Genomic DNA, 25,572 nt, shown 5'->3' on the forward strand with positions numbered 1-25,572 from the left:
GCTAAGTGATAGTAAACAGAGAGTAGTGATGAACGGCAGTTTTTCAGACTATAGGAAGGTATACAGTGGTGTTCCCCAGGGGTCGGTTCTAGGACCACTGCTTTTCTTGATATATATTAATGACTTGGTTGTGGGTGTACAGGGCACAATTTCAAAATTTGCAGATGACACAAAACTTGGAAGTATAGTGAACAGTGAGGAGGATAGTGATAGACTTCAGGAAGACATAGGTAGGCTGGTGAAATGGGCGGACACATGGCAGATGAAATTTCAGAAAAGTGTGAAGTGATAGATTTTGGTAGAAAGAATGAGGAGAGAACATATAAACTAAATGGTACAATCCTGAAGGGGGTGCACGAACAGAGAGACCTGGGGGTATGTGTGCACAAATCATTGAAGGTGGCAGGGCAGGTTGAGAAAGCAGTTAAAATGGCTTACAGGATACTGGGTTTCGTAAATAGAGGTATAGAGTACAGAAGTGTGGAAATTATGATGAACCTGTATAAAACACTGGTTCGGCCCCAACTGGAGTTCTCTATCCAATTCTGGGCACCCCACTTTAGGAAAGATGTGAAGGCCTTAGAGAGGGTGCAGAAAAGACTTACGAGAATTATTCCAGGAATACGTTATGTTGATAGACTGGAGAAGCTGGGGTTGTTCTCCTTGGAGCAGAGAAGATTGAGAGGAGATTTGACAGAGGTTAAAAATCATGAGGGAAACTGTTCCCATTGATAGAAGTGTCGAGAACCAGAGGACACAGATTTAAGGTGATTGGCAAAAGAACCAAAGGCGATGTAAGATAAAACTTTTTTACGCCGCATATGGTAAAGATCTGGAATGCATTGCCTGAAAGAGTGGTGGAGACAGATTCAATCACAGCTTTCAAAAGTGAGTTGGATGAGTATCTGAAGGAAAGAAATTTGCAGGGCTACAGGAAAGGATGGAGGAGTGGGACTAACTGAAGTGCTCTTGCAGAGAGCCGGCACGGGCTTGATGGGCCGAATGGCCACCTTCTGTACTGTAACCATTCTATGATTCTATGATCATCTGCTGCTTCCTCAATTACCTTCTCTGCTTCATATCATCAAGAGTAAGGCTGTTCATTGGCCCAGTGTTCCTCTCCATTCACAACTCCTGATAATGGAGCAGCCTATGCCAGCCGATAACAGGACCTGAATTACATCCAGGTTTGGGCTGAGCAGTGACAGGTATCATTTGTGCTACATAGAAGCCAGGCAGTGACCATCACCAACAAAAAAAGCTCCAGCCATCTCCCTCTAACCTTCAACAGCAACACCATTGTTGAATCCTCCAGCAGCAACATTGACCAGAAGCTTAAGTGAACCAGTCATACCAACAACATAGTGACAAAAGCAGGGCAGAGGGTGGGATATAAATCTCCCACGCTTGCAAGTGGTTAATGCTTGGAGTGCAGTGTAACGGGTTTGCTACTTCAACTGAACTGGTATTTCTCATTAAGGACCTGCAATTGTCTCTTAAGGTCTTTGTTCAGTTGTTGGGGATGGTGTGGGGATTTGGGGGTAGAATTGAGGCTGAGATCAGACAAACTCCTCTGTGCTGCATGTGTAGTGTTTTGTGATTTTGGATGTTGAGATATACCACAGCAAGGAATCAAACCATCATGAGGAGAGGGGACAGAAAGTGTTACTGTTGGATGGTACATTACTAACTTATTCCACTTGTATGAAAGACCTCATAATTTGTTCACAGGAAGGGTGATACTCATAAATTGAGTCTTTCACTTGTAAAATAAACATAGTAGTCAACATTCTGGTTGTTTGATTGAAGTATTGTAAAACCTCTTCCAAAATGTTCATGTCTTTTCTGACACTGTGTTGTGCCACCTTTATCAGGTTAACCCAGAACCATACTATGCTGCTTGTATCCAAGAAGCTTGTGCCTGTGATAAGGAGGGAAAATATCTGGGTTTCTGTACCGCTGTAGCAGTGTATGCAGAAGCTTGTAATAAAGCTGGTGTTTGTATTCGCTGGAGAACCCCCGAACGATGCCGTAAGTCTAAATTATTGGTTTCATTAGAAATATTAATTGAAACTTCTCAGTAAATGCAGGAGAGTTTGTTGGGTCATCTTAAAGTTGCAGGATTTATCGAAGATTAGTGTTTATGGGTGAAAATAATAGGTAAAGTGGCAACTTTCTGATATTTAGTTTTACATTACAGCTTTAATTACTTTTTTAAAATCCTTCTTTCAATTGCTATCTTTGCCATTTTCTCACCTCTTTACTACTTTGCTTGGGCCTGGAATGCTGAATGGTCTGAATCACAGACTTCTGGGTAGTAGCCTTCAGTGATGCGTTACATTAGCTGGTACACAGACCTTGTAAGGTTGATCTGTCTGCCCTGATGAACTGCACCATGAGATAATCCATCTGGCAATCATAGCAAGGTTTTGGAGTTGTGATAATTATTTCCAATCTATTTCAACAATATTTAGACTTTTATGTGAACTGTTCCCTTTGGCTGTTGAACCAATTACTGGTGATTACATATGAACTATTTCCATTTTACATTGCAGCGGTATATTGTGACTATTATAACAGCCCCGGCGAATGCAGCTGGCACTATCAGCCATGTGGAACATTAAAAGCAAAAACATGCTCGAACCATCCAATTCGAAAAAAGCTCTCTGCAGTTCTTGAAGGTGGTATTATTACATAATTCTACAAAAGTTTCGGTATGCCAGAAGGCATTTCTCTATTTGTTTTCTTCATGTATATTTTAATATTAAGCAAGTGAAGAGTCCTTCTTTCTGTTGCCACTAATGATTCAGTGCACTACCTGGTGTAGTGATGAGTCACACCCATCAAGATTCCAGATTCAGTTTCTTGTTATGTTGTGTGACTAGGTCAGATCAGCAGTGGGAGGACGTGAGAGTACAGCATTGATCTCAATCTCCCTGGGCTAGTGAGTAGAAAAACCATCCAGGGTTTCCACTCCTGATCATTACCTGCTGGCTTTTTCTTTGTTCTTGGAATGTGGGTGACAACTGGCACGGCACTATTTATTGCCAATCCCTACTTGCTCTGACTGCATTAAGAGTTAATCATGTATTGTGGGACTAGACTCACACGTAGGCCAGACTTGGGTCGCAGTCTCAGGTTCCCTTCCCAGAAGGATATTAGTGAGCCAGTTAAGTTTTGTTAAAAAAATCATGTGTGTGGACAGCAGGTGAGGATAGGATCGGACTTAACTATGATGTCCCCTAACAGTGAAAGAGCCTGCTAATACTCAGTATCTAGGATTACAGATGACTGGCCACTTGAGAGATGTAACTGAGGGTAACTATGGAATTGTGTCCCAGCAAAAGCCATTACCTTCAGAAGAGGAAGGAAGAAAATTGTAGAAAAGAAACTACTTAATTTGGGGTTCAAATACATTTGAGTGAATGTGTACACAATGATTGAGGTTAGCCATAACTAGTAAGACGTTGATTTTATTTGGGAATCTGTAGAACAATGTGAAGTTTGTGTGAATGCCTGTTATATTTACGCTAATTTGTGACATTTTATCTAAATATTTATGACAATTTTCTTGAATATATACATCAAATATCATGAAATGTGTCAGAAGAGATAAGTTATGGTTTGGCACATAAGAATAAAAAGACACATCAGTCTATCACAACTAATCCTATTATAAGAGCTATCCTTATTTTTAAATGATTCAGATAAGGAACATGTTGTTAATCTCTCATTAGTATACAAAAGGTATTATTAGTTTGTTGTTTTGATGATAACACATTTGTACCTTAGTTTTCATGATAACACTTTACTGCTATATTATTACATCATTTTCTAATTTCTTAGACATTGCACCCCACACTTTCTCCTATTTGCCACAATATTTTCCTTGTTAAGCATGCTTTTTGAAGTTCATTTTAGGATTTTTTAAAGATCTATTCATAAATTATTTATATGAAGCAAGTGTCAAAAATCTTCATAAATACAACAGAAGTTCATACAAACTCCTATCTTAAATTTTCCAAGATAAGTATTACCTCTTGTTATTTTATTCTTCAAAACTCAACCTATTTTTACCAGTACCCTTATAGATTTTGTAATAGCAGCACAGTATAGTATAGCTTTATAGTAAACAAACATCAGGAATTAATTGTCTTCAAAACAAGTATTCACAGTGCTGAAATTTCAGGTTGTCTACTTTTAATAAATTAGTCCAATGAAAAGTAGATTTATTTTGTGGTGACTCTAAATTCATGTTTATAGTGAATGATTTAAGCATATGCACAAGATAAATTATACAAACAATTTACTACTGTAGTCACTTAACGTCTGAATACCACCTGAATGAAAGATAAATCTGTCATATTTTAGTTCTGACAATATTTTACACACATTAATTTGTATATGTTATTGATATTGACCATAATTCTGTTTAAAGCACTACCAGGTCCTGCTCTCTAAAACCATCCATTATTCTAAGACCATCCAGGACCACAAAAATAACACCAGGCTCCTCTTCACCACCACTAACCATCTTCTCAGACCACCCTCCCCTGCCTCCTCCTCCCTCACCTCCAACAATAAATGTGAGGAGCTCATGGACTTCTTTGTCAAAAAGATTGACAACATCTGTTCAACTGCTTCTGCTTTCAATTCCCTCCTTTCCCCTAGCCCACCAGACCTTACTTCCTCTCCGTTTCCCCCCTGCCCTAACCCTAAATTTGCATATTTCTCTAATTTCTCTCCTTTCTCCCCTCTTGCCCTTTCAAAGCTCATCTTGTCAATGAGACTGATCTCCTGCTCTCTCGACCTTATTCCTACTAAATTGCTGACAACCCAACTTTCCTTCCTGGCTCTCATTTTAGTGGATATTGTTAGCAATTCTCTCTCCTCCAGTATTGTCCCGCTTTGTTCAAATCTGCTGTAATCACCCCTCTGCTCAAAAAAACAACCCTTGACCCCTCCGTCCTTGCAAACTGTCACCCCCATTTCCAACCTCCCTTTCCTCTCATTTTGTCACTTCCCAAATCCGTGCCCATCTTTCCCAGAACTCCTTGTTTGAATCCCTCCAATCAGGCTGCCACAATACTGAAACTGCTCTTACCAAGGTCACAAATGAAATCCTAATTGATTGTGTCAAAGATAATCTATCCCTTCTCGTCCTCCTGGACCTGTTTGCAGCCTTTGACACGATTGACCACAAAATTCTGCACCACGCCTCTCCACCGCAGTCCAGCTGGATGGGACTGCACTCGCCTGCTTTCATTCCTATCTTTCCAGCCGTAACCACAGAGTCACCTGCAATGGCTTCTCTTCCCGATGCTGCACTGTCACCTCTGCTGTCCCCCAAGGATCTATCGTTGGCCCCCTCCTAATTCTCATCTACATGCTGCCCCTCGGTGACGTCATCTGGCAACACGACGTGAGTTTTCACATGTACGCTGATGATACCCAGCTGTACCTCTCCTCCACCTCTCTCGAACCCTCCACCGTCTCTCTACTATCAGACTGTTTGTCTGACATCCAGGACTGGATGAATAGAAATTTCCTAAAATTGAGTATCGGTAAGACTGAAGCCATTGTCTTCGGTTCACGCCACAAACTCCATTCCCTTTCCACTGATTCGATCTCTCTCCCCGGCAACTGTCTAAGGCTGACCAAGTCTGTTCGCAACCTTGGTGTCATACCTGATCACAAACTGAGCTTGCTACCTCATATCTGTTCTATCACTAAGACTGCCCATTTCCACCTTTGTAATATCGCCCATCTCTGCCCTTACCTCAACTTATCTGCTGCTGAAGCCCTTATCCATGCCTTTATCACCTCTAGACTTGAGTATTCCAAAGCACACCTAGCCAGCCTCCCTAATTCTACCCTTCATAAACTTGAAGTCATCCAAAACTCTGCCGCCTGTGTGCTAATTCACATGAAGTTCCGTTCACCCATTACCCCTGTGCTTGCTGACCTACATTGGCTTCCAGTTAAGCAATGCCTCTATTTTAAAATACTCATCTTTGTTTTCAAATCCCTCCATGGCCTCGCCCCTCCTTATCTCTCTAATCTCCTCCAGCTCTATAATCCCCTAGGCCTCTGCGCTCCGCCTATTCTGGCCTTTTGAACATCCTTGATTTTAAATGCTCCACCATTGGTGGTCATGCCTTCAGCTGCCTAGGTCCTAAGATCTGGAATTCCCTCCCTAAATCTCTTCGCCACTCCGCTTCTCTTTCCTCCTTTAAGATGCTCCTTGAAACCAAGCTTTTGGTCATCTGCCCTAACATCATCTTATATAGCTCGGTGTCAAATTTTGTTTTATACCTCTCCTGAGAAGCGCCTTGGGATGTTTTATTACATTAAAGGTGTTATATAAATGTAAGTTGTTGTTAATTCGTTCCAAAAACAGTAATAATTTCAGATAAAGCTATCATTAAACATCACTTATTTTTTAACTATTTTGTTTATTTATACATTGATTAAAGTAAAAGCTATTTTCTAATCGTTTACAAGGAACTAAGAGAAGGATTTCCCAACTGTCAGTGAATAGCAATATCGATACCTGGGTGATAGTGATGGTGGCGCATATATTTCAATATCAACTTAGTCAACAAATTTGAAGGAGGTAGACAGGGAAGGTTAGATTCAATTAATTCCAGTAATATTGCAAATTTTGAATACATTTATATGCAGTGTACACTAATGAAATCCTTGCATTAAACTGAAGGCAATCTGATTGAAATCTTGAAAAATACCTTTAATGTACGGTGTATTTCAATAGCTCCCAGATTCTTGGGAAATACTTTCTCCCTCATAGAGCAGAAGAAACTGCTCGGCGATCCTAATTTCAGGCCAAGTGATTTTTTTTCAGCACCTTTTTGCTGTGTTGTTCGTATTTCTTTTCAAAGTAAAGACTCAGCTCCATCCTTAAAAGATAAGTTAGAAAATTTACGTTGCCATCCTGAGGCCTGCCGCTTAAGACCACCTTCCCTCTTCAGGCACTCGACTGCTTTGGTGACATCAGCAGCTGTATTCATTGTAGTGGGAGCTGGCATGTTTAATGGACTAAGAGAGTTAATTCGGAGTTACCTGACCACGGAAAAGGTCCTGCCAGCTGGGTACTGCTGCACACCTGGTTGGTATTGAACATCCTGCAGTCATGTCTCTTGCAATTGGCTTCATGGGCCAGTTTAAAGTGTCAGTTCTCATTGCAGTGAATGAAACTGCTGTGGAATATATGGGCCTCTCCCCCCACCCCGCCCCCAACCCCTCACACAAGTTACATCATCAGAGTGGCTGAGCAGGAAGGAGTTATGAAAGAGTGGGTATCCATCCGGCAGAAAATGTGATGCTTCACAAGTGGCGATGAATGTATTTCGTATTGAATCATGTTGAGGTGACGCTGATGGGGCTTAATGCTTTGAACAGAGGGACTTCCCTAAGTTGCTGTGTATTGTGATCTGAGGGGCTTCTGTTAGCAAAACCATTTGCTGTCACTCAACTGCCTGAAGTGTCTTAACATTTATATTTTGGGATATCACCCTCAGATGACGACAGGTTCTGTTTCCAGCAGTTCATTGCCCAGTGGTATTTACATATTTAATTTACTTTGAGTTTCAAAGAATGAATTATTAATAGAAAAAGTGGAGATGGGCAAAATAAGTATGAAATTCCACACTTGTCTAATATCTAATAAACTGTGATATAATTTACTGTGATATAATTCTGATAAAACTATGTTTTAATCCATTGATAATATGGTACTGATATTATCAGTGCCTCACACTAATTTTATAACTTTTTCTAATAATTAGGCTGCTATCCAAAGTGCCCGGAGAGTTCTCCTTATCTGGATGAAAATACAGTGAAATGTGTCAACTTAGAGGAGTGTACTTGTTATTACAATGGTCAAATATATAATGCAACTGAAACCGTACCTGCCTGTGGAAGCTGGTAAAGTATCCATAACATGTAGTTTTATTTTTAGTTATTACTACTAATGTGTAATCAAAAAACTTATATTTGTGGCAGAATCCAAAACTGGGGGCCATATATATAAGATATTCACTAATAAAACCAATAAGGAATTCAGGAGATCTGCTTTACCCAGAGAGTGGTTAGAATGCAGAACTCGCTGCCACAAGGAGTAGTTGAGGCAAACAACAGATTCATTTAAGGGGGGCTAGATAAACACATGAGGGAGAAAGGAATAATGGATATGTTAAATAACAACAGGAGACGCTGAAAAAACTCAGCAGGCCAGGCAGCATCCATGGAGAGAGAAACAGAGTTAATGTTTCAGGTCGAAGACCTTTCGTTAGAACTGGAAAAAAAGCAGGAAATGGAAAGCAAGTTTAGGGGCTGGGACAAGGGGGAGGGGATGAAAGAACAAAAGGGAAGGTCAGTAATAGGATAGAAAGCAGGAGAGATTAAGAGACATTGAGAGACATTAAGAGATATTCAAGGCAAGGGGAGGTGGAAATGGGGCAGGTTAAGGAACAAAGGATGGCTCTAGATGGGGTGTGAATTGCGCTGGCAAAATGAACGACAGCTGAAGGGAGGGAAGAAAAAACAATAAGTGTGGATAAAAAAAAAAGAAGAAAATATATATATGTGATAGGGGCCGAGGTTATGATCTGAAATTGTTGAACTCTATGTTGAGTCCAGAGGGCTGTAGAGTGCCTAATCGAAAGATGAGGTGCTGTTCCTCGAACTTACGCTGAGCTTCCGTGGAACAATGCAAGAGGCCGAGGACGGTGAGGTCTGAGTGGGAATGGGGCGGTGAATTAAAGTGACAGGCCACCAGGAGCTCAGGGTCCCCCTTACGGACTGAACGGAGGTTTTCCGCAAAGCAGTCACCCAATCTGCATTTGGTCTCCCCAATGTAGAGGAGACCACATCGTGAGCAGCGAATAATGGATATGTTGATGGGTTTAGATTAAGGAAATAGATTGGTAGAAGGCTCATGTGGAGCATAAACACTGGCATAGACCTGGGGCCGAATAGCCTGTTTCTGTGCTGTAAATTCTATGTAATATGTAATATTAAAGCTGAATATGACCTTTTGCTATTAGACCCATTCACATTACAATACCAGTTGCTATAGTTTCTAAAGGGCAATCTTCTCTTGATACCTAAATTGAAATCCATTTCAAAACTAGATAGCCATCTTCTTTAAAACTTGCATTAACTTACTAGACAGTAAGTAACTTGGTGAATACACATTGCCACCCTTATAATTAAATTAGGTTCAACGTACAGAGGCTGTAATTAATCAGTTCAACTTTGAGACCCTAAACCACAATCGGAGCTTCATATGCACTGCGGGGGTGGGGGGGTTGGTGGGGGGGGGGGGAGTGGAAGTGGGCAGTGGTGGTGGGGGGAAGTAGTGGGCAGTGGAGGGCCAGGCGGGCAGTGGCGGCGGGGGGGGGGAGGAAGTGGGGGGCGCTTTGCTCGTGATTTTCTCTCCCTTGACATTCACTGACAGAAGGTCACAAACAACACACTTGTGATTTTCTAATATAAGTCACTTGCTCAGTCCAAATATCTGCCACGGACATGGGGCTTGGGAAGGTTCTGCCCAATTTATCATGAGTCGTTTAAATGGATGACGCATCTCCATTAACCAACATGCAGCACCATGTTTGTCTACCAGCTGTCCCACTGTTTGTAAAATCTTTATTAGTACCTACCTAAGTTTGAATCTTTATATTTCCAACTGAGTTGAATATATTTGTTACATCCATCTTTTCCTAAAGTGTATTTATTATACACTACTTCAAAAGAGAATGAGGACGTCTGATGTAAAATATTATAGGGAATAGCACACACTGTATGCCAAATGTCATGTCACTATTACCAGGGCTGCTGGAGAAGACTGACTCAGGAGGTCGATCCTCAAAACTAGATTAAGGAACAACATAAGGAAACATCTAAGCTTAGCATCCAAGTTAGATTTATGTGCAGCTATTCTACTTATGAAAGTGATATGTACTGTAATGTTTGCATCCATCCTACCAGCACAGTTTCCACTGTTTGGTCAAGTTTTAGCGCTGTCAGTTATAGAATTCAGGATACAGGATTGCTGCTTCAAGTGATGTACAGACCATACCAGATCATTGCTGCATGCTTCATCAATTCTTTGAAATCATGAAAATCCTTTCATTCAATTGTTACAATGAGCATGTTTTGATGTACATGACCAAATTTGACTGGGACGCATCTAACTATTTATCATCAACAATTATTTCAAAGAATCGATGGTTAATGTGATTCAGTATTCTGAAATAACCAGAATGTGGTGTCATGATAAATATTGTTAAGTTACCTGATTCATTCCCATTGTTTTGAATGTCTTGCAAATTCTGATGTATTTCACAACATTGTAACCATTAGATTGACCCTGCTTTTAAACACATGAACAGAATAACAAATCCTCTTATTCATTCAAAAAAGGCCAATTTCAGTTTTATGTACTGTTAAAAAATAATTTATCACTAGAATATTGATAGTCTAAATGGTATTTAAAACATAGGGGAGGGGTGAAAATGTCCTTCGGTGACAGCGAATCAACAGCCCGTTTTACACTCTGCCCAACGTTTTTTTTCTATTGAAGTCAATGCAAAAGAAAATGGGACAGGGTTTAAAATGGCCAAACGGCTCGCTATCGCCAAACATCATTTTCACCCCCGGGATGTGTTGTATTGAATGGCAACTTCATCCTAAACAATTAGAGATGGGCTAAAAGTGATTTACTATTATGAAGTGGTTTTGATTGTGCCTTTAATGAGTAAACTAAATAGTTTAAAATAAGGTGATTCAGTCACCTGCGAGTATTGGAGATGATTGTGAGAACAATGACAGTACTGGGTGTTAAAACAGGAGGAAAACTCAGAGAAGCTTAAGTTCCTCTCCTTCCCCTCCACTCCCGCCTTTCCGCAGTGATGCTAAAGTTGCGGTATAAATGTCTCCTCAGATGCTTTGGTGTTACACTGGCTACAATACAAGTGAAACTGGTGCAAAGCTAAATTCAAAATACTCACATGCTGGGGAAATTTTTTAATGAAAAGAAATGGGTGGGTTGGAGGGCGGCGGGGGGGAGAGTTAAAGGGCTAGATTTTGTCAATGGGGATGTGATGGAGGCAGGACTCCCACCTTTTGGGTTGTAGTCCCGCCTCCATCGATTTGTGGCCAACCCATGCGATTTTCCCTTGATTGACCTTGTTGAGGCCAATTAAGGGACAGATGACAGATGAAATATCAGCGTTTGACAGCTCTGTGAAGCTGTCAAACACTGACAATCTGACTTCCAATTTGAGTCCTTCTCCACAGGCTCAGTTAGAAAACTCTCCAGAATGGAAAGCAGAGACTGCAACTTTTGACAGCTCGCGGCCATTCTGCTTTCTGTGCCAGTGAGATGAGGGACTCCCGTGACCTGAAGGAAGGAAGCCTGCATTAGTAAGTAAAGGTAAGTAAAACTTATTTACACACTTAACACACACCAAACACACTTACCTCTGCACTCATGCACCGATCACTCACCTGAACACCGGACATTTCGAACCCTCCAAGCCCTTCAGCCTGACGGTCCGCCTCGCTAACATGGCGTGGTTTGGAGCCGTCGGGAAGCCCACCCTTCAGGGATAAAATAGGGATTAGGCCAAAAACTGCCTGTTAACAGGCAGTTAATTGGCACTAATCCCCTTCCCGCCTCGGGGAGGCGGCACCCAGCACAGGTCGGGCACCCGCCTCCTGGGAAACGGGCATGGAGGTGGGTTGGGGTGGAAAGGGTTCGTGCCCCCGATTCTACAATTTTAACATCCCACACGCCTCCATTCCCACCTTCACGGCCCAGGGAAATTCGAGCCCAAAGTTTAAAAAATCTAAATCCTGACCGCAACCCCACCTCCAAACCCGCCCACTTTCACCTATTTCTCAGGCGGGCTGGGGGGGGGCGGGCAATCAACCCACTGCCAGGAGACGGGTTGGCATTTTAAATATTATAGTGAGGCCTGAAGCCTCTGCTTTAACCTGCAGTGCAGATTTAACTGCAGGCAGCCGGGGATCCCGGGGTAGCTGCAACGAGGCGAGCACAGCCTCGGGAAGCAATCCTTGTGGGCCGGGAGGAGCAGGAGTGGTTCCCCTGGCCCCCCAAGCTCACCCACCAGCACCCCACCCCTCCTGGTTCAGGGATCGGACCCCATGTCCCGCCTCCGGGATCAAACAGCCCCGGGGTCGGGGATCGGACCCCCCACCCTGGTTCAGGGATCGGACCCCATGTCCTGTCTCCGGGATCAAACTCAGCCCCGGGGTCGGGGAGCGTGACTCCCTCCTAGGGTCAGTGATTGGCACCCTCCACCCCCCACGATCCCGACTCCCCCACTGTGGTTGAGGATCAGACCCTTCCCCACCCCTGGGCTTGGAAGCCTCCCCCCACCCAGGCTTGGAACCACCGCCCCCTTTGGACCCAGCACATACCTGTTGCTGCACCGTCCTGGTCAGCCAGCATTCCCCACCCGACTGGAAGCCAGTCTGTCAATGAGGCTGGCTTCAGGGTGGGAAACCTGCCCATTGCGTCACACACACGCTGTGGAGTTTTGGAAACCCGAACTCCCTGGTCTCCCGCAGTCCACTGCCCCACCCACCGTCCCCCACGCTGGGCGGGTCGGAAATGGGAAAATCCAGGCCACTGTCTGTCAGAATAGTGCAATTTTTTTAAAAGGTTATTTTTAATCATTTCAATGTCAGCTGAAAGCAAATAGTCATTATATTAATGTGAAAATGTAAATGACTTTTGGATACTGGGGAGTAGACATGCAAAAAGCTCTATTTTTCCCTCATCAGAGAAAGTACAAATATACTGATCGCTAACTAGTACCTACAGTGTAAAGATGACTATAAAGGATATGGAAGCTATATATAGAGTAAGGATTTTTTTTCATTGATTTCCTAAAAATAAATCACCTGAACATTTAATATTTTACAGTACATGCATTGATGGAATTGTCAGCTGTGGTAAGTAATGTTTATTTGTCAGTAATGCATACAGCCCAGTAAATCATTATACAGGCAAATATTGATATCAGTTACTGTGGGTGAAGACCTTTAACATCTACAAAGTAATGTTCCCCAACTTAACCCTCTATATGGTGTGTGAACTCTCTGCAGCGCTTGTGATAAGTCAAGCAGTTTTTAAATCTACTTTTTAATATAAATTGCTTTCACTGCATATTGGGCAAAGAATAACTTGTTTTTTAAAACAAGGACAACCTTCCCCTCAATTTTAAATTCATAGTAATTGTGATATTGAGGTTTTTGAATATATTCTGTGACCAACCCTTAACATAGTGACAACAGTTCCTCTCCCTTGTGTAATATTGCAGTTTCTGCTCAAAGCGCTGGCTCTGTTTTTGCGTTATATGGTCAAGAATACACTCTGGTTGCTCACAAGGGATATTTGCCACTAATTATTCCATTAGCCAAGCAAATATCCTATTCAAGACATCCAAATAACACTGCCAGAACAATACAGGAATCTGTGCCAATTGGAAATTCATAGAAGCCAATGTATTTTTTAAACCTCCTGTTTACACAAGTTAACTGAACGTTCTATTTTGAATGTGCCACCAAATAAGAGATGCTCAAAATTAACAGATAGTTGCCAGTGAAATGATATGAAATGATTCTAAAGCACAGGATCCCATATGCATTTTTAACTGCTTTCTCAACCTGCTATGCCACCTTCAACGATTTGTGCACATATACCCCCAGGTCTCTCTGTTCCTGCACCCCCTTTAGGATTGTACCCTTTAGTTTATATTGCCTCTCCTCGTTCTTCCTACCAAAATGTATCACTTCGCACATTTCTGCGTTAAATTTCATCTGCCATGTGTCCGCCCATTTCACCAGCCTGTCTATGTCCTCTTGAAGTCTATCACTATCCTCCTCACTGTTCACTATATTTCCAAGTTTTGTGTCATCTGCAAATTTTGAAATTGTGCCCTGTACACCCAAGTCCAAGTCACTAATATATATCAAGAAGAGCAGTGGTCCTAGTACTGACCCCTGGGGAACACCACTATATATCTTCTTATAGTCCGAAAAACAACCGTTCACCACTACTTTCTGTTTCCTGTCACTTAGCCAATTTTGTATCCATGCTGCCACTGTCCCTTTTATTCCATGGGCTTCAATGTTGCTGGCAAGCCTATTATATGGCACTTCATCAACGCCTTTTGGAAGTCCATGTACACCGCATCAACTGTATTGCCCTCATCAACTCTCTCTGTTACCTCATCAAAAAACTCAATCAATTTAGTTAAACACGATTTGCCTTTAACAAATACGTGCTGGCTATCCTTAATTAATCTACACTTGTCCAAGTGACTGTTAATTTTGTCCCGGATTATCATTTCTAAAATCTTCCCCACCCCCGAGTTTAAACTGACTGGCCTGTAGTTGCTGGGCTTATCCTTACACCCTTTTTTGAACATAGAAACATAGAAACATAGAAGATAGGAGCAGGAGTAGGCCATTCGGCCCCTCGCGCCTGCTCCGCCATTCAATGAGATCATTGCCAATCATCCAAACTCAGTACCCTGTCCCTGCCTTCTCCCCATATCCCTTGATCCCTTTAGCCTTAAGAAATATATCTAACTCCTTCTTGAATATATTTAATGAATTGGCCTCAACTGCCTTCTGTGGTAGAGAATTCCACAGGTTCCCTACTCTCTGGGTGAAGAAATTCATCCTCATCTCTGTCCTAAATGGCTTACCCCTTATCCTTAGACTGTGACCCCTGGTTCTGGACTCCCCGACCATCGGGAACATCCATCCTGCATCTAGTCCGTCTAGTTCTGTTAGAATTTTATAAGTTTCAATGAGATCCCCTCTCATTCTTCTAAACTCCAGCGAGTATAAGCACAATCGACCCAATCTCGGCTCATACATCATTCCTGCCATCCCAGGTATCAGTCTGGTGAATATTCGCTGCACTCCCTCCATGGCAAGAACATCCTTCCTCAGATAAGGTGACCAAAACTGCACACAATACTCAAGGTGTGGTCTCACCAAGGCCCTGTGCAACTGCAGCAAGACATCCTTGTTCCTGTACTCGAACCCTCTCGCTACGAAGGCCAACATACCACTTGCCTTCTTAACCGCCTGCTGCAACTGCATGCTTACCTTCAGCAACTGGTGCACAAGGACACCCAGGTCTCGTTGCACTTCCCCTTCTCCCAATCTATTACCATTCAGATAATAATCTGCCTTCCTGTTTTTGCCACCAAAGTGGATAACTTTGCATTTATCCACATTATACTGCATCTCCCATGCATCTGCCCAATCACCCAACCTGTCCAAATCATACTGGAGTTTCTCAGCATCCTCCTCACAGCACACACGCTCACCCAGCTTTGTGTCGTCTACAAACTTGGAGATATTACATCTAGTTCCCGCGGCTAGATCATTAATATATATTGTGAATAGCTGGGGTCCTAGGACCGATCCCTGCGGTACCCCACTAGTCACTGGCTGCCACTTGGAAAAAGACCCGTTTATTCCAACTCTTTGCTTCCTGTCTGCCAACCTGTTCTCTATCCAAGTCAGTGCCTTGCCCCCAATCACATGTGCCTTAACTTTACACGCTAATCTCTTATGCGGGAACTTATCAAAAGCCTTCTGAAAGTCGAAATACACCACATCCACTGGTTCTCCCTTATCTATTCTACCAGTTACATCCTCAAAAAATTCCAGTAGATTAGTCAAGCACGATTTACCTTTTGTAAATCCATGCTGACTTTGTCCGATCCTGTCACTGTTTTCCAAGTGCTCTGCTATTACATCTTTTATAATGGACTCTAGCATTTTCCCCACTACCGATGTCAGGCTTACCGGTCTATAATTCCCCTTTTTCTCTCTACCACCTTTTTTGAATAGTGGGGTTACATTAGCTACCCTCCAATCCATGGGAACCGTTCCAGAGTCTATAGAATTTTGGAAGATGACCAGCAATGCATCTACTATTTCTAGGGCCACTTCCTTAAGTACCCTAGGATGTAAATTATCAGGCTCTGGGGATTTATCGGCCTTCAACCCGTCAATTTCCCTAACACCATTTCCCTACAAATACTGATTTCATTCTGTTCCTCCCTCTCATTGGACCCTATGTTCCACGACATCTCTGGGAGGTTATTTCTGTCCTCCTTTGTGAAGACAGAACCAAAGTATGTATTTAATTGGCCTGCCATTTCTTTGTTCCCCATTATAAATTCCCCTGATTCTGACTGCAAAGGACCTACGCTTGACTTCACCAATCTTTTTCTCTTCACATATCTATAGAAGCTTTTGCAGTCAGTTTTTATGTTCCCTGAAAGCTTACTCTCATACTCTATTTTCCCCCTCTTAATTAATCCCCTTGTCCTCCTTTGCTGAATCCTAAACTGCTCTCAATCCTCAGTATTGCTGCTTTTTCTGGCCAAATTATATGTCCTCTCTTTGGATCTTATGCTATCCCTAATTTCCCTTGTTAGCCATGGTTGAGTCACCCTTTTTGTTTTATTTTTATCCCAAACAGGGATGAACAAATTCTGTAGTTCATCCATGCAATCTTTAAATGTTTGCCATTGCCTATCCACCATCAACCCTTTGAGTAACATTCCCCAATCAATCCTACCCAACTCGCGCCTCATACCATCATAGTTTCCTTTATTTAAATTCAGGACCCTAGACTCTGAGTCAAATACTTCACTCTCCATCTTAATGAAGAATTCTATCATATTATGATCGCTCTGACCCAAGGGGCCTCGCACAACAAGATTGCTAATTATTCCTTTCTCATTACATAATACCCAATCTAAGATGGCTTGATCTCTAGTTGCTTCCTCGACATATTGGTCCAGGAAACCATCCCGTATACACTCCAGGAATTCCTCCTCCACAGTATTGTTACTAAGTTGGTTACCCCAATCTATATGTAGATTAAAGTCACCCATGATAACTGCTGTGCCCTTATTGCACGTGTCTCTAATTTCCTGTTTAATGCTATCCCCAATCTCCACATTACTGTTTGGGGGTTTGTATACAACTCCCACTAACGTTTTCTGCCCCATGGTATTTCTCAGCTCTACCCATACAGATTCCACATCATCAGAGCTAATATCCTTCCTTACAATTGTGTTAATCTCCTCTTTAACCAGCAATGCTACCCCACCTCCTTTTCCTTTTTGCCTGTCTTTCCTGAATACTGAATACCCCTGGATGTTGAGTTCCCAGCCTTGGTCACCCTGGAGCCATGTTTCCATAATCCCAATCATATCATATCCGTTTACATCTATTTGCGCAGCTAATTCATCCACCTTATTCCGAATGCTCCTCGCATTAAGACACAAAGCCTTCAGGCTTGTTTTTTTAACACTCTTAGACCTTTTAGAATTATTATTTACTGTGGCCATGTTTGATTTAAACCCTTGATTTCTCTGACTGCCACTTTTGCTTTTCTCCTTCCTGTCTTATGCTTCTATCCTTGTTTCCCTTTCCTCTGTCTGCCTGCACAGGTTCCCAACCCCCTGCCATTTTAGTTTAAACCCTCCCCCACAGCATGAGCAAACACTCCCCCTAAGACATCGGTCCCAGTCCTGCCCAGGTGCAAACCGTACATTTTGAACTGGTCCCACCTCCCCCAGAACCAGTTCCAATGTCCCAGGAATTGGAATCCCTCCCCCTTGCACCATTCCTCTAGCCACGTATTCATCTGAAATATCCTTCTAGTTCTACTCTGAGTAGCATGTGGCACTGGTAGCAATCCTGAGATTACTGCCTTTGAGGTCCTATTTTTTAATTTACCTCCTAACTCCCTATATTCAGCTTTTAGGACCTCATCCCGGTTTTTACCTATATCGTTGGTACTTATATGTACCATGACAACTGGCTGTTCACCCTCCCCTTCCAAAATGCTCTGTAGCTGCTCTGAGCCATCCTTGACCCTTGCACCAGGGAGGCAACATACCATCCTGGAGTCTCATTTGTGGCTGCAGAAACGCCTATCTATTCCCTTTACAATAGAATCCCCTATCACTATAGCTCTCCCACTCTTTTTCCTCCCGTCCTGTGCAGCAGAACCATCCACAGTGCCAGGAAGTTGGCTGCTGCTGCCTTCCCCCGATACGCCATCTCCCTCAACAATATCCAAAGTGGTATATCTGTTTGAGAGGGGGATGGTCACAGGGGACCCCGACACTACCTGCCTGTGCCTACTACTCTGCCTGGCGGTCACCCATTCCCTTCATGCCTGTGCAGCCTTTACCTGCGGTGTGACCAACTGATTAAACGTGATATCAACGATGTCCACAGCATCGCAAATGCCCCAGTATGTATCCATTCGCAGCTCCAGCGCCACAATGCGGTCTGCCAGTAGCTGCAGCTGGATACACTTCCCGCACACATGGTTGTCAGGGACACAGGAAGTGTCCCTGATTTCCCACATAGCGCAGGAGCAGCATACCATGGCTGCGCGCTGCGCTGCCATGACTTACCCTTTAATTAATTCAAATTAAATTAAATCAAATTAATCCCACCAATTACACTACAGTTAAATGATATACTCAAGGGCCCTTGTTTACCAGCAATTTCCACTACACAACATAGACCCTAGAAACTATAAACCACAAAATTTAAGTTTGGAAAAAACGAGAAAGAGAGACATACTCACCAACCAATCACTTACCTGCTTTCTGGTGACGTCAAACTTTGATTACTTTTTACTTCTCTCTCCCGCTCTCGGAGCTCTGAGATTGGTAAACCTCTGCAAGGAAAGCCCGCGAAAGTGAGTTTAAATACTCACCGGGTCTCCGCTCTCACTGTTCCCGACACCAGCCTCTGCAAGGGTGTAACATTTGCAATTTTCCAGTCCTCTGACACCACCCCCGTATCTAAGGAGGATTGGAAGATTATGGCCAGTACCTCCGCAATTTCCAGCTTTACTTCCCTCAGTATCCTAGGAGCATCCCATCCGGTCCTGGTGACTTACCTACTTTAAGTACAGCCAGCCTTTCTAGTACCTTCTCTTTCTCAATTTATAGCCCATCCAGTATCTCAACTACCTCTTCTTTCACTATGACTTTGGCAGCATATTCTTCCTTGGTAAAGACAGATGCAAAGTACTCATTTAGTACCTCAGCCATGCCCTCTGCCTCCATGCGTAGGTCCCCTTTTTGGTCCCTAATCGGCCCCACCCTTTCTCTTACTACCCGTTTACTATTTATATGCCCATAGAAGACTTTTGGATTCCCTTTTATGTTGGCTGCCAGTCTATTCTCATACTCTCTCTTTGCTCCTCTTATTTCCTTTTTCACTTCCCCTCTGAACTTTTTATATTCAGCCTGGTTCTCACTTGTATTCTCAACCTAACATCTGTCATACACTCCCTTTTTCTGCTCCATCTTACACTCTATCTCTTTCGTCATCCAGGGAGCTCTGGCTTTGGTTCCCCCTTGTAGGAAAGGTAGGACAAACCATAATGTGATGTTTGAAGTAATTCTAATCTATCTTCATCTTTAGAACCTGCAACAGCCTCTACAATATCTACAACAACAACTGCCACCACAACAGGTAAATAACATGTGTCTGTGTGATACAAAAATTTAGGGCTATGATTAGAAATAAATGTCAGTGTTATTGGTCATTGTTTCTGTTGACGTGTATATAGTGATTTTCTCAATGGGGTGGGCTCATCACACAGACATTTAATTGGCTGGGGAGGTGAGGGGGAGAGGGGGCAGAAAATATGTCTATTGTGTCCAAATCATCTAATCTGGTATTTCCCAAGTGGGCTGAAAAAAAGCATTGGCAGCCTTTACAACTGGCCAAAGCCTAATTACACCTTAAAATATGAGGGGCGATTTTCCTGCACTTAGCACTCATATAGAGCCTGAAAACAGCATGCTATAGACATGAAAATTGAGCACAGATCCTTTTCCACCAGAACTTTCTGCTTGGCTTTTCAGGACGAGTGCATGTTCCACCCATTTGTATCTGAAGGTTGCAAACAGGGTCCTGCAGTTTCTGTCGGTCTCTGATTTGCATATTTAAGCAGCCTCATTACTGAAACAGGCGGGTGTGCTGCTCGCCCATTTACTTGGCCCACTTGAAAATTGCACCATGTGAGCATCAATTGGGCAGCCGAGGTGCCCCCTACCCTCCCCCGATCTTCAACAGTAGCCACACATTTTTCAGGCAAGGCACCGGCAGCTGGCAGTTGAAAATCACCCCCAAATGTTTTCCTACCTCAGTAATAGTTAATGCGTGCCTCCAGCTGTGACCAAGATGTTCTTTCGTGTTTGTTTAGTGTTGGTTTGGTAGCTGCCCCTTTAAACACAGTCACACTGCAAGTGGGCTTTATCAGCCAGCTGAAGCCAGAGTGATATGTTGGGCATGTTCCAATACAGTTTTACATGATTTTTCAAATGCAAACTTAAGAACTATATAATTCAAACTTCAATAATGCTGTGTGATTAATTCCATTTATATTTGACTGACAGTTCCTTTTTGAAGAGGTCAGATATACAAATTCCAGTTGTCGTGATAACTTTTTTCCAGAATATAATGTGGGGTTGGAAAATTCTGAGAGGAAACCGTGTGAAATCTCAGAGAAACACCAGTCAGTTTGATATTCTTTAAAGAAAGAAGAAATACTATGTGTTTTTAAAATTTAGTTTAGCTTAGTTCTTGGGGTTGCGTTTTTTTCATTGTCTACTCAAGAAATAAAAGATATGTACAGCAGTGTAATGTTTATGGTATGGGCTGGCAGCTGAGAGGTTGTAAATCCAAAACTCTGCCAATTGGGCTAGCACCAGAAAAAGGACCATGAAAGCTGCTGGATTGTTGTCAAAAAAAGGTTCACCAATGTCCTTGAGGGAAGGTAACCTGCTACCCCTACCCCATCTGGCCTGCTCTAGTCCACACTACATGGTTCTTAATGACCTCTGAATGATCTGGCAAACCAGTTAATTATACAATTAATTTCTACGAAGCACAATTAGAAGAAGGCCCACTACCACTTTCTCGGGGAATACTGAGATCCACATCCCTGGAGCTAATATATAATTATTATTATATAACTTTCTTATGTGCTTGTTCAACTTGAGTAAAATATATTTGGTTGATATCTGTTACTTAGAATGAGCTCTGATATGATGCGCTATGGTTATCAAAGACAGCAGCTAAAAGCAATTACCAGATATGATAACTCCTGGGTGGAATACAGAAAGCTGACTTAGATCTTAAGGCAAGGACAGATACTCCTGATGGTAATAGTAGTGGTAGTGTTATTGTTGTAATTTAGTTGCTTAACATGATTGATACTCAAAATCAAAAAGTTTGCTGCTGATTTAATGATCTAAAATCATTTTTCTTCCTTAGAAAGCACAAGTGTGACAAGTCCAACAACTACGACCTCTATAACCACGACAGAGACAACATCTCCAACCACGATAACCACGCCATCTACAACATCTCCAACCACGACAACCACGCCATCTACAACATCTTCAACCACGCCATCTACAACATCTCCAACCATGACATCTACATCTCCAACAACGCCATCTACAACATCTCCAACCACGCCATCTACAATATCTCCAACCACGCCATCTACAACATCTCCAACCACGCCATCTACAACATCTCCAACCACGCCATCTACAATATCTCCAACCACGCCATCTACAATATCTCCAACCATGGCATCTACAACATCTCCAACCACGACAAGCACGACATCTACAACATCTCCAACCACACCTTCTACAACATCTCCAACCACGCCATCTACAACATCTCCAACCACGCCATCTACAATATCTCCAACCACGCCATCTACAACATCTCCAACCACGCCATCTACAACATCACCAACCACGACATCTACAACATCTCCAACCACACCATCTACAACATCTCCAACCACGCCATCTACAACATCACCAACCACGACATCTACAACATCTCCAAACACGCCATCTACAACATCTCCAACCACACCATCTACATCTCCAACCACGCCATCTACAATATCTCCAACCACGCCATCTACAATATCTCCAACCACGTCATCTACAACATCTCCAACCACGCCATCTACATCTCCAACCATGCCATCTACATCTCCAACCACGCCATCTACATCTCCAACCACGCCATCTACATCTCCAACCGCGCCATCTACATCTCCAACCACGCCATCTGCAACATCTCCAACCACGCCATCTACAACATCTCCAACCACGACATCTACAACATCTCTAACAACATCTACATCTCCAACCACGCCATCTACATCTCCAACCACGCCATCTACAACAGCTCCAACCACGCCATCTACAACATCTCCAACCACGCCATCTACAACATCTCCAACCACGCCATCTACAACATCTCCAACCACGCCATCTACAACATCTCCAACCACGACATCTACATCTCCAACCACGACATCTACATTTCCAACCACGACAACCACGCCATCTACATCTCCAACCACGCCATCTACATCTCCAACCACGACATCTACATCTCCAACAACGCCATCTACAACATCTCCAACCACGCCATCTACAATATCTCCAACCACGCCATCTACAACATCTCCAACCACGCCATCTACAACATCTCCAACCACGCCATCTACAATATCTCCAACCACGCCATCTACAATATCTCCAACCATGGCATCTACAACATCTCCAACCACGACAACCACGACATCTACAACATCTCCAACCACACCTTCTACAACATCTCCAACCACGCCATCTACAACATCTCCAACCACGCCATCTACAATATCTCCAACCACGCCATCTACAACATCTCCAACCACGCCATCTACAACATCACCAACCACGACATCTACAACATCTCCAACCACACCATCTACAACATCTCCAACCACGCCATCTACAACATCACCAACCACGACATCTACAACATCTCCAAACACGCCATCTACAACATCTCCAACCACACCATCTACATCTCCAACCACGCCATCTACAACATCTCCAACCACGCCATCTACAACATCTCCAACCACGCCATCTACAACATCTCCAACCACGCCATCTATAACATCTCCAACCACGACATCTACATCTCCAACCACGACATCTACGTTTCCAACCACGACAACCACGCCATCTACATCTCCAACCACGCCATCTACATCTCCAACCACGCCATCTACATCTCCAACCACGCCATCTACATCTCCAACCACGCCATCTACAACATCTCCAACCACGCCATCTACAACATCTCCAACCACACCATCTACATCTCCAACCACGCCATCTACAACATCTCCAACCACGCCATCTACAACATCTCCAACCACGCCATCTACAACATCTCCAACCACGCCATCTACAACATCTTCAACCACGCCATCTACAACATCTCCAACCACGACATCTACATCTCCAACCACGCCATCCACATCTCCAACCACGCCATCTACATCTCCAACCACGCCATCTACAACATCTCCATCCACGACAACCACGCCATCTACAACTTCTCCAACCACAACATCTACAACCACGACAACCACATCTACAATATCTACAACCACGACAACCACGACATCTACAACATCTCCAACCATGACATGTAAGTTCGGGGTAAGGTGGGTGGACAGGGGGAAGATTGCGGAGGGCAGGGGTCATGGAGTGACAGCGGCACAGATTATTTTTTGTGGTGCCCGGAACAGCATTCCTGCTCCTACTGACCCTGCAAAAATAGTATCAAACTTACCTTGACTGGGTTTCTTCTGCTCCATCGTCCATGGAAATGATCGGAGCATGACTGGCGATCGCTCCAACCATTTACGACCTAACTTGGCAATCAGGGTCCTATTTGCATATTGAAATGGGCCTACTACTAGAAACAGACAAGCTCTTCGGGCATTCAGGGTAGGCCCCTTTCAAAATGGCGCCAGCTACTTAGTTGGTCTTAACAGGGCAGTAAGGTTACTGGCCCAATTTTGAGGTTATGATCACCCCATTAAGGCCAGACAATATAAGTTAAAATCATAACCCTTATGGGAATATTATTCCAGAAATAATGCAAAAGAGATTGCAAAAGACTGTAAATGTTTTCTTGCTTGTGATAGCAAAGGAAGATTTGGTCACAAAACAGTAATGCATAAGAGAGCATCAGGAAATGGTGCACAGGAGCCAAAGTGGGAAGGTGCAAGGCAGCCACACAATACTACATGTGAGGACTTCCAGTTCCTACCCAGCGAACACAATGGCCCTGAATTTGCGGTCGGAGGCATACCAGAAGAATATGCCTCCAAACCGAAAAAAAAATCCGAATGAACCTGGTGTCTCCGGAGCTTCAGACCCTTCGGGTCCTGGGCCTGCAGGCGTACGCTTAAAGGCCCGTGCATCTCAGGGATGCCCGTGGTTCGCAAGCATCCCTGGGAACACATGGACCCGGTCAACCAATCAAAAAGGGGATTCCTATGATGGTTATGGGGATTCCATTTACGTACGGAATCCCCCTAAGTATATTAGAAATCCCCAAATAAATAATTCACACAACTTAAATAAAAATAAATGTTCCCATGTAAAAAATTAATTAAAAGACCCTTTAATTAAGCATTTAAAATAAACATTTAATTTTTTGAAAAATAAATTTAAATGTTTTAAAATGGGCCAAAAATTTACCTAAACTAATTTTAAATGTATATGTATGTTTTAATCATTTGAAAAATTTTATTTTAACATTGGTTTTAACCCTTACACTGGTAAAAGAAATCCTTGTGCCTGCTTTTATCAGGTGCAAGGGTTTAGTGGGCATTCGCTGGGCAGTAGTTGGGCAAATAGCCCAGCTCTGTGCCAGCAAAAGTGTTGTTGCAGTGGATGCGAAGGATTAGTCAATATGAAACTTGACAGATTGTAAGTTCCGGGTTTTTGTGCATGCGCAGCGCATGCGGAGACTCGGAATTTGCGGGGCTATTCTGAGGACTCGGCCCTGCAAAATTCAGACCATTATAACATGATTGTACTTAAAGGGAACCAAACTGATCAGTGACAATAGCCAGCTTATTATGCTTGGGTGGAAAGTTAAAAGAAAAAGTTTTATAATAAACACGTTTATTACTCATGGAATCAATGAGGAATTTGAGCTGCACATATTCTAAATTAACCTGGAGTACTAACCCTGTCCTTAGCACAAAATGCCACTGCTGCAGCAGGTTCAAATATTTACCTTGATGTTGAAACAATAGTGACAGCAACTGATGAGGCCAAATGATTAACCTCGGTAATTGGCTTTAAAAGGTAATTGCCATTCTTATTTTTGAATCATGTTGTTAAATATGACACTCAAAATCAAAAAGATTGGCGATGTAATGATTAGACTAACAAGTTTGTTTTTCGAAAGTACTACAATCCACCAGTTTCTGAAATATTTTGGGCAAAATGTTGCTAGATCAGTTAATATACAACTGTCAACATTTTATGTCTGAGACATGAACTTACCATTACCTCAGAAATCCAGTCAATTTTAGAAATATCTTCA

General features: G+C 42.9%; 1 protein-coding gene across 1 annotated transcript in view; it reads left to right on the plus strand.

Annotated features, from left to right (window-relative positions):
• Positions 1 to 25,572, plus strand: part of LOC147105634 (uncharacterized) — a 163,904-nt gene that overhangs the window by 78,166 nt on the left and 60,166 nt on the right. The window contains exons 27-31 of the mRNA XM_086010181.1: positions 1,875 to 2,031; positions 2,556 to 2,681; positions 7,806 to 7,944; positions 12,977 to 13,005; positions 21,406 to 23,659. Coding sequence (XP_085866307.1) covers positions 1,875 to 2,031; positions 2,556 to 2,681; positions 7,806 to 7,944; positions 12,977 to 13,005; positions 21,406 to 23,659 — 2,705 coding nt within the window. The remainder of the gene's footprint in view (positions 1 to 1,874; positions 2,032 to 2,555; positions 2,682 to 7,805; positions 7,945 to 12,976; positions 13,006 to 21,405; positions 23,660 to 25,572) is intronic.

Source organism: Somniosus microcephalus, chromosome 17, assembly GCF_052327205.1.
Source record: "Somniosus microcephalus isolate GS21.2 chromosome 17, FLI_Smic_1.0, whole genome shotgun sequence".
NCBI lineage: Eukaryota > Metazoa > Chordata > Chondrichthyes > Squaliformes > Somniosidae > Somniosus > Somniosus microcephalus.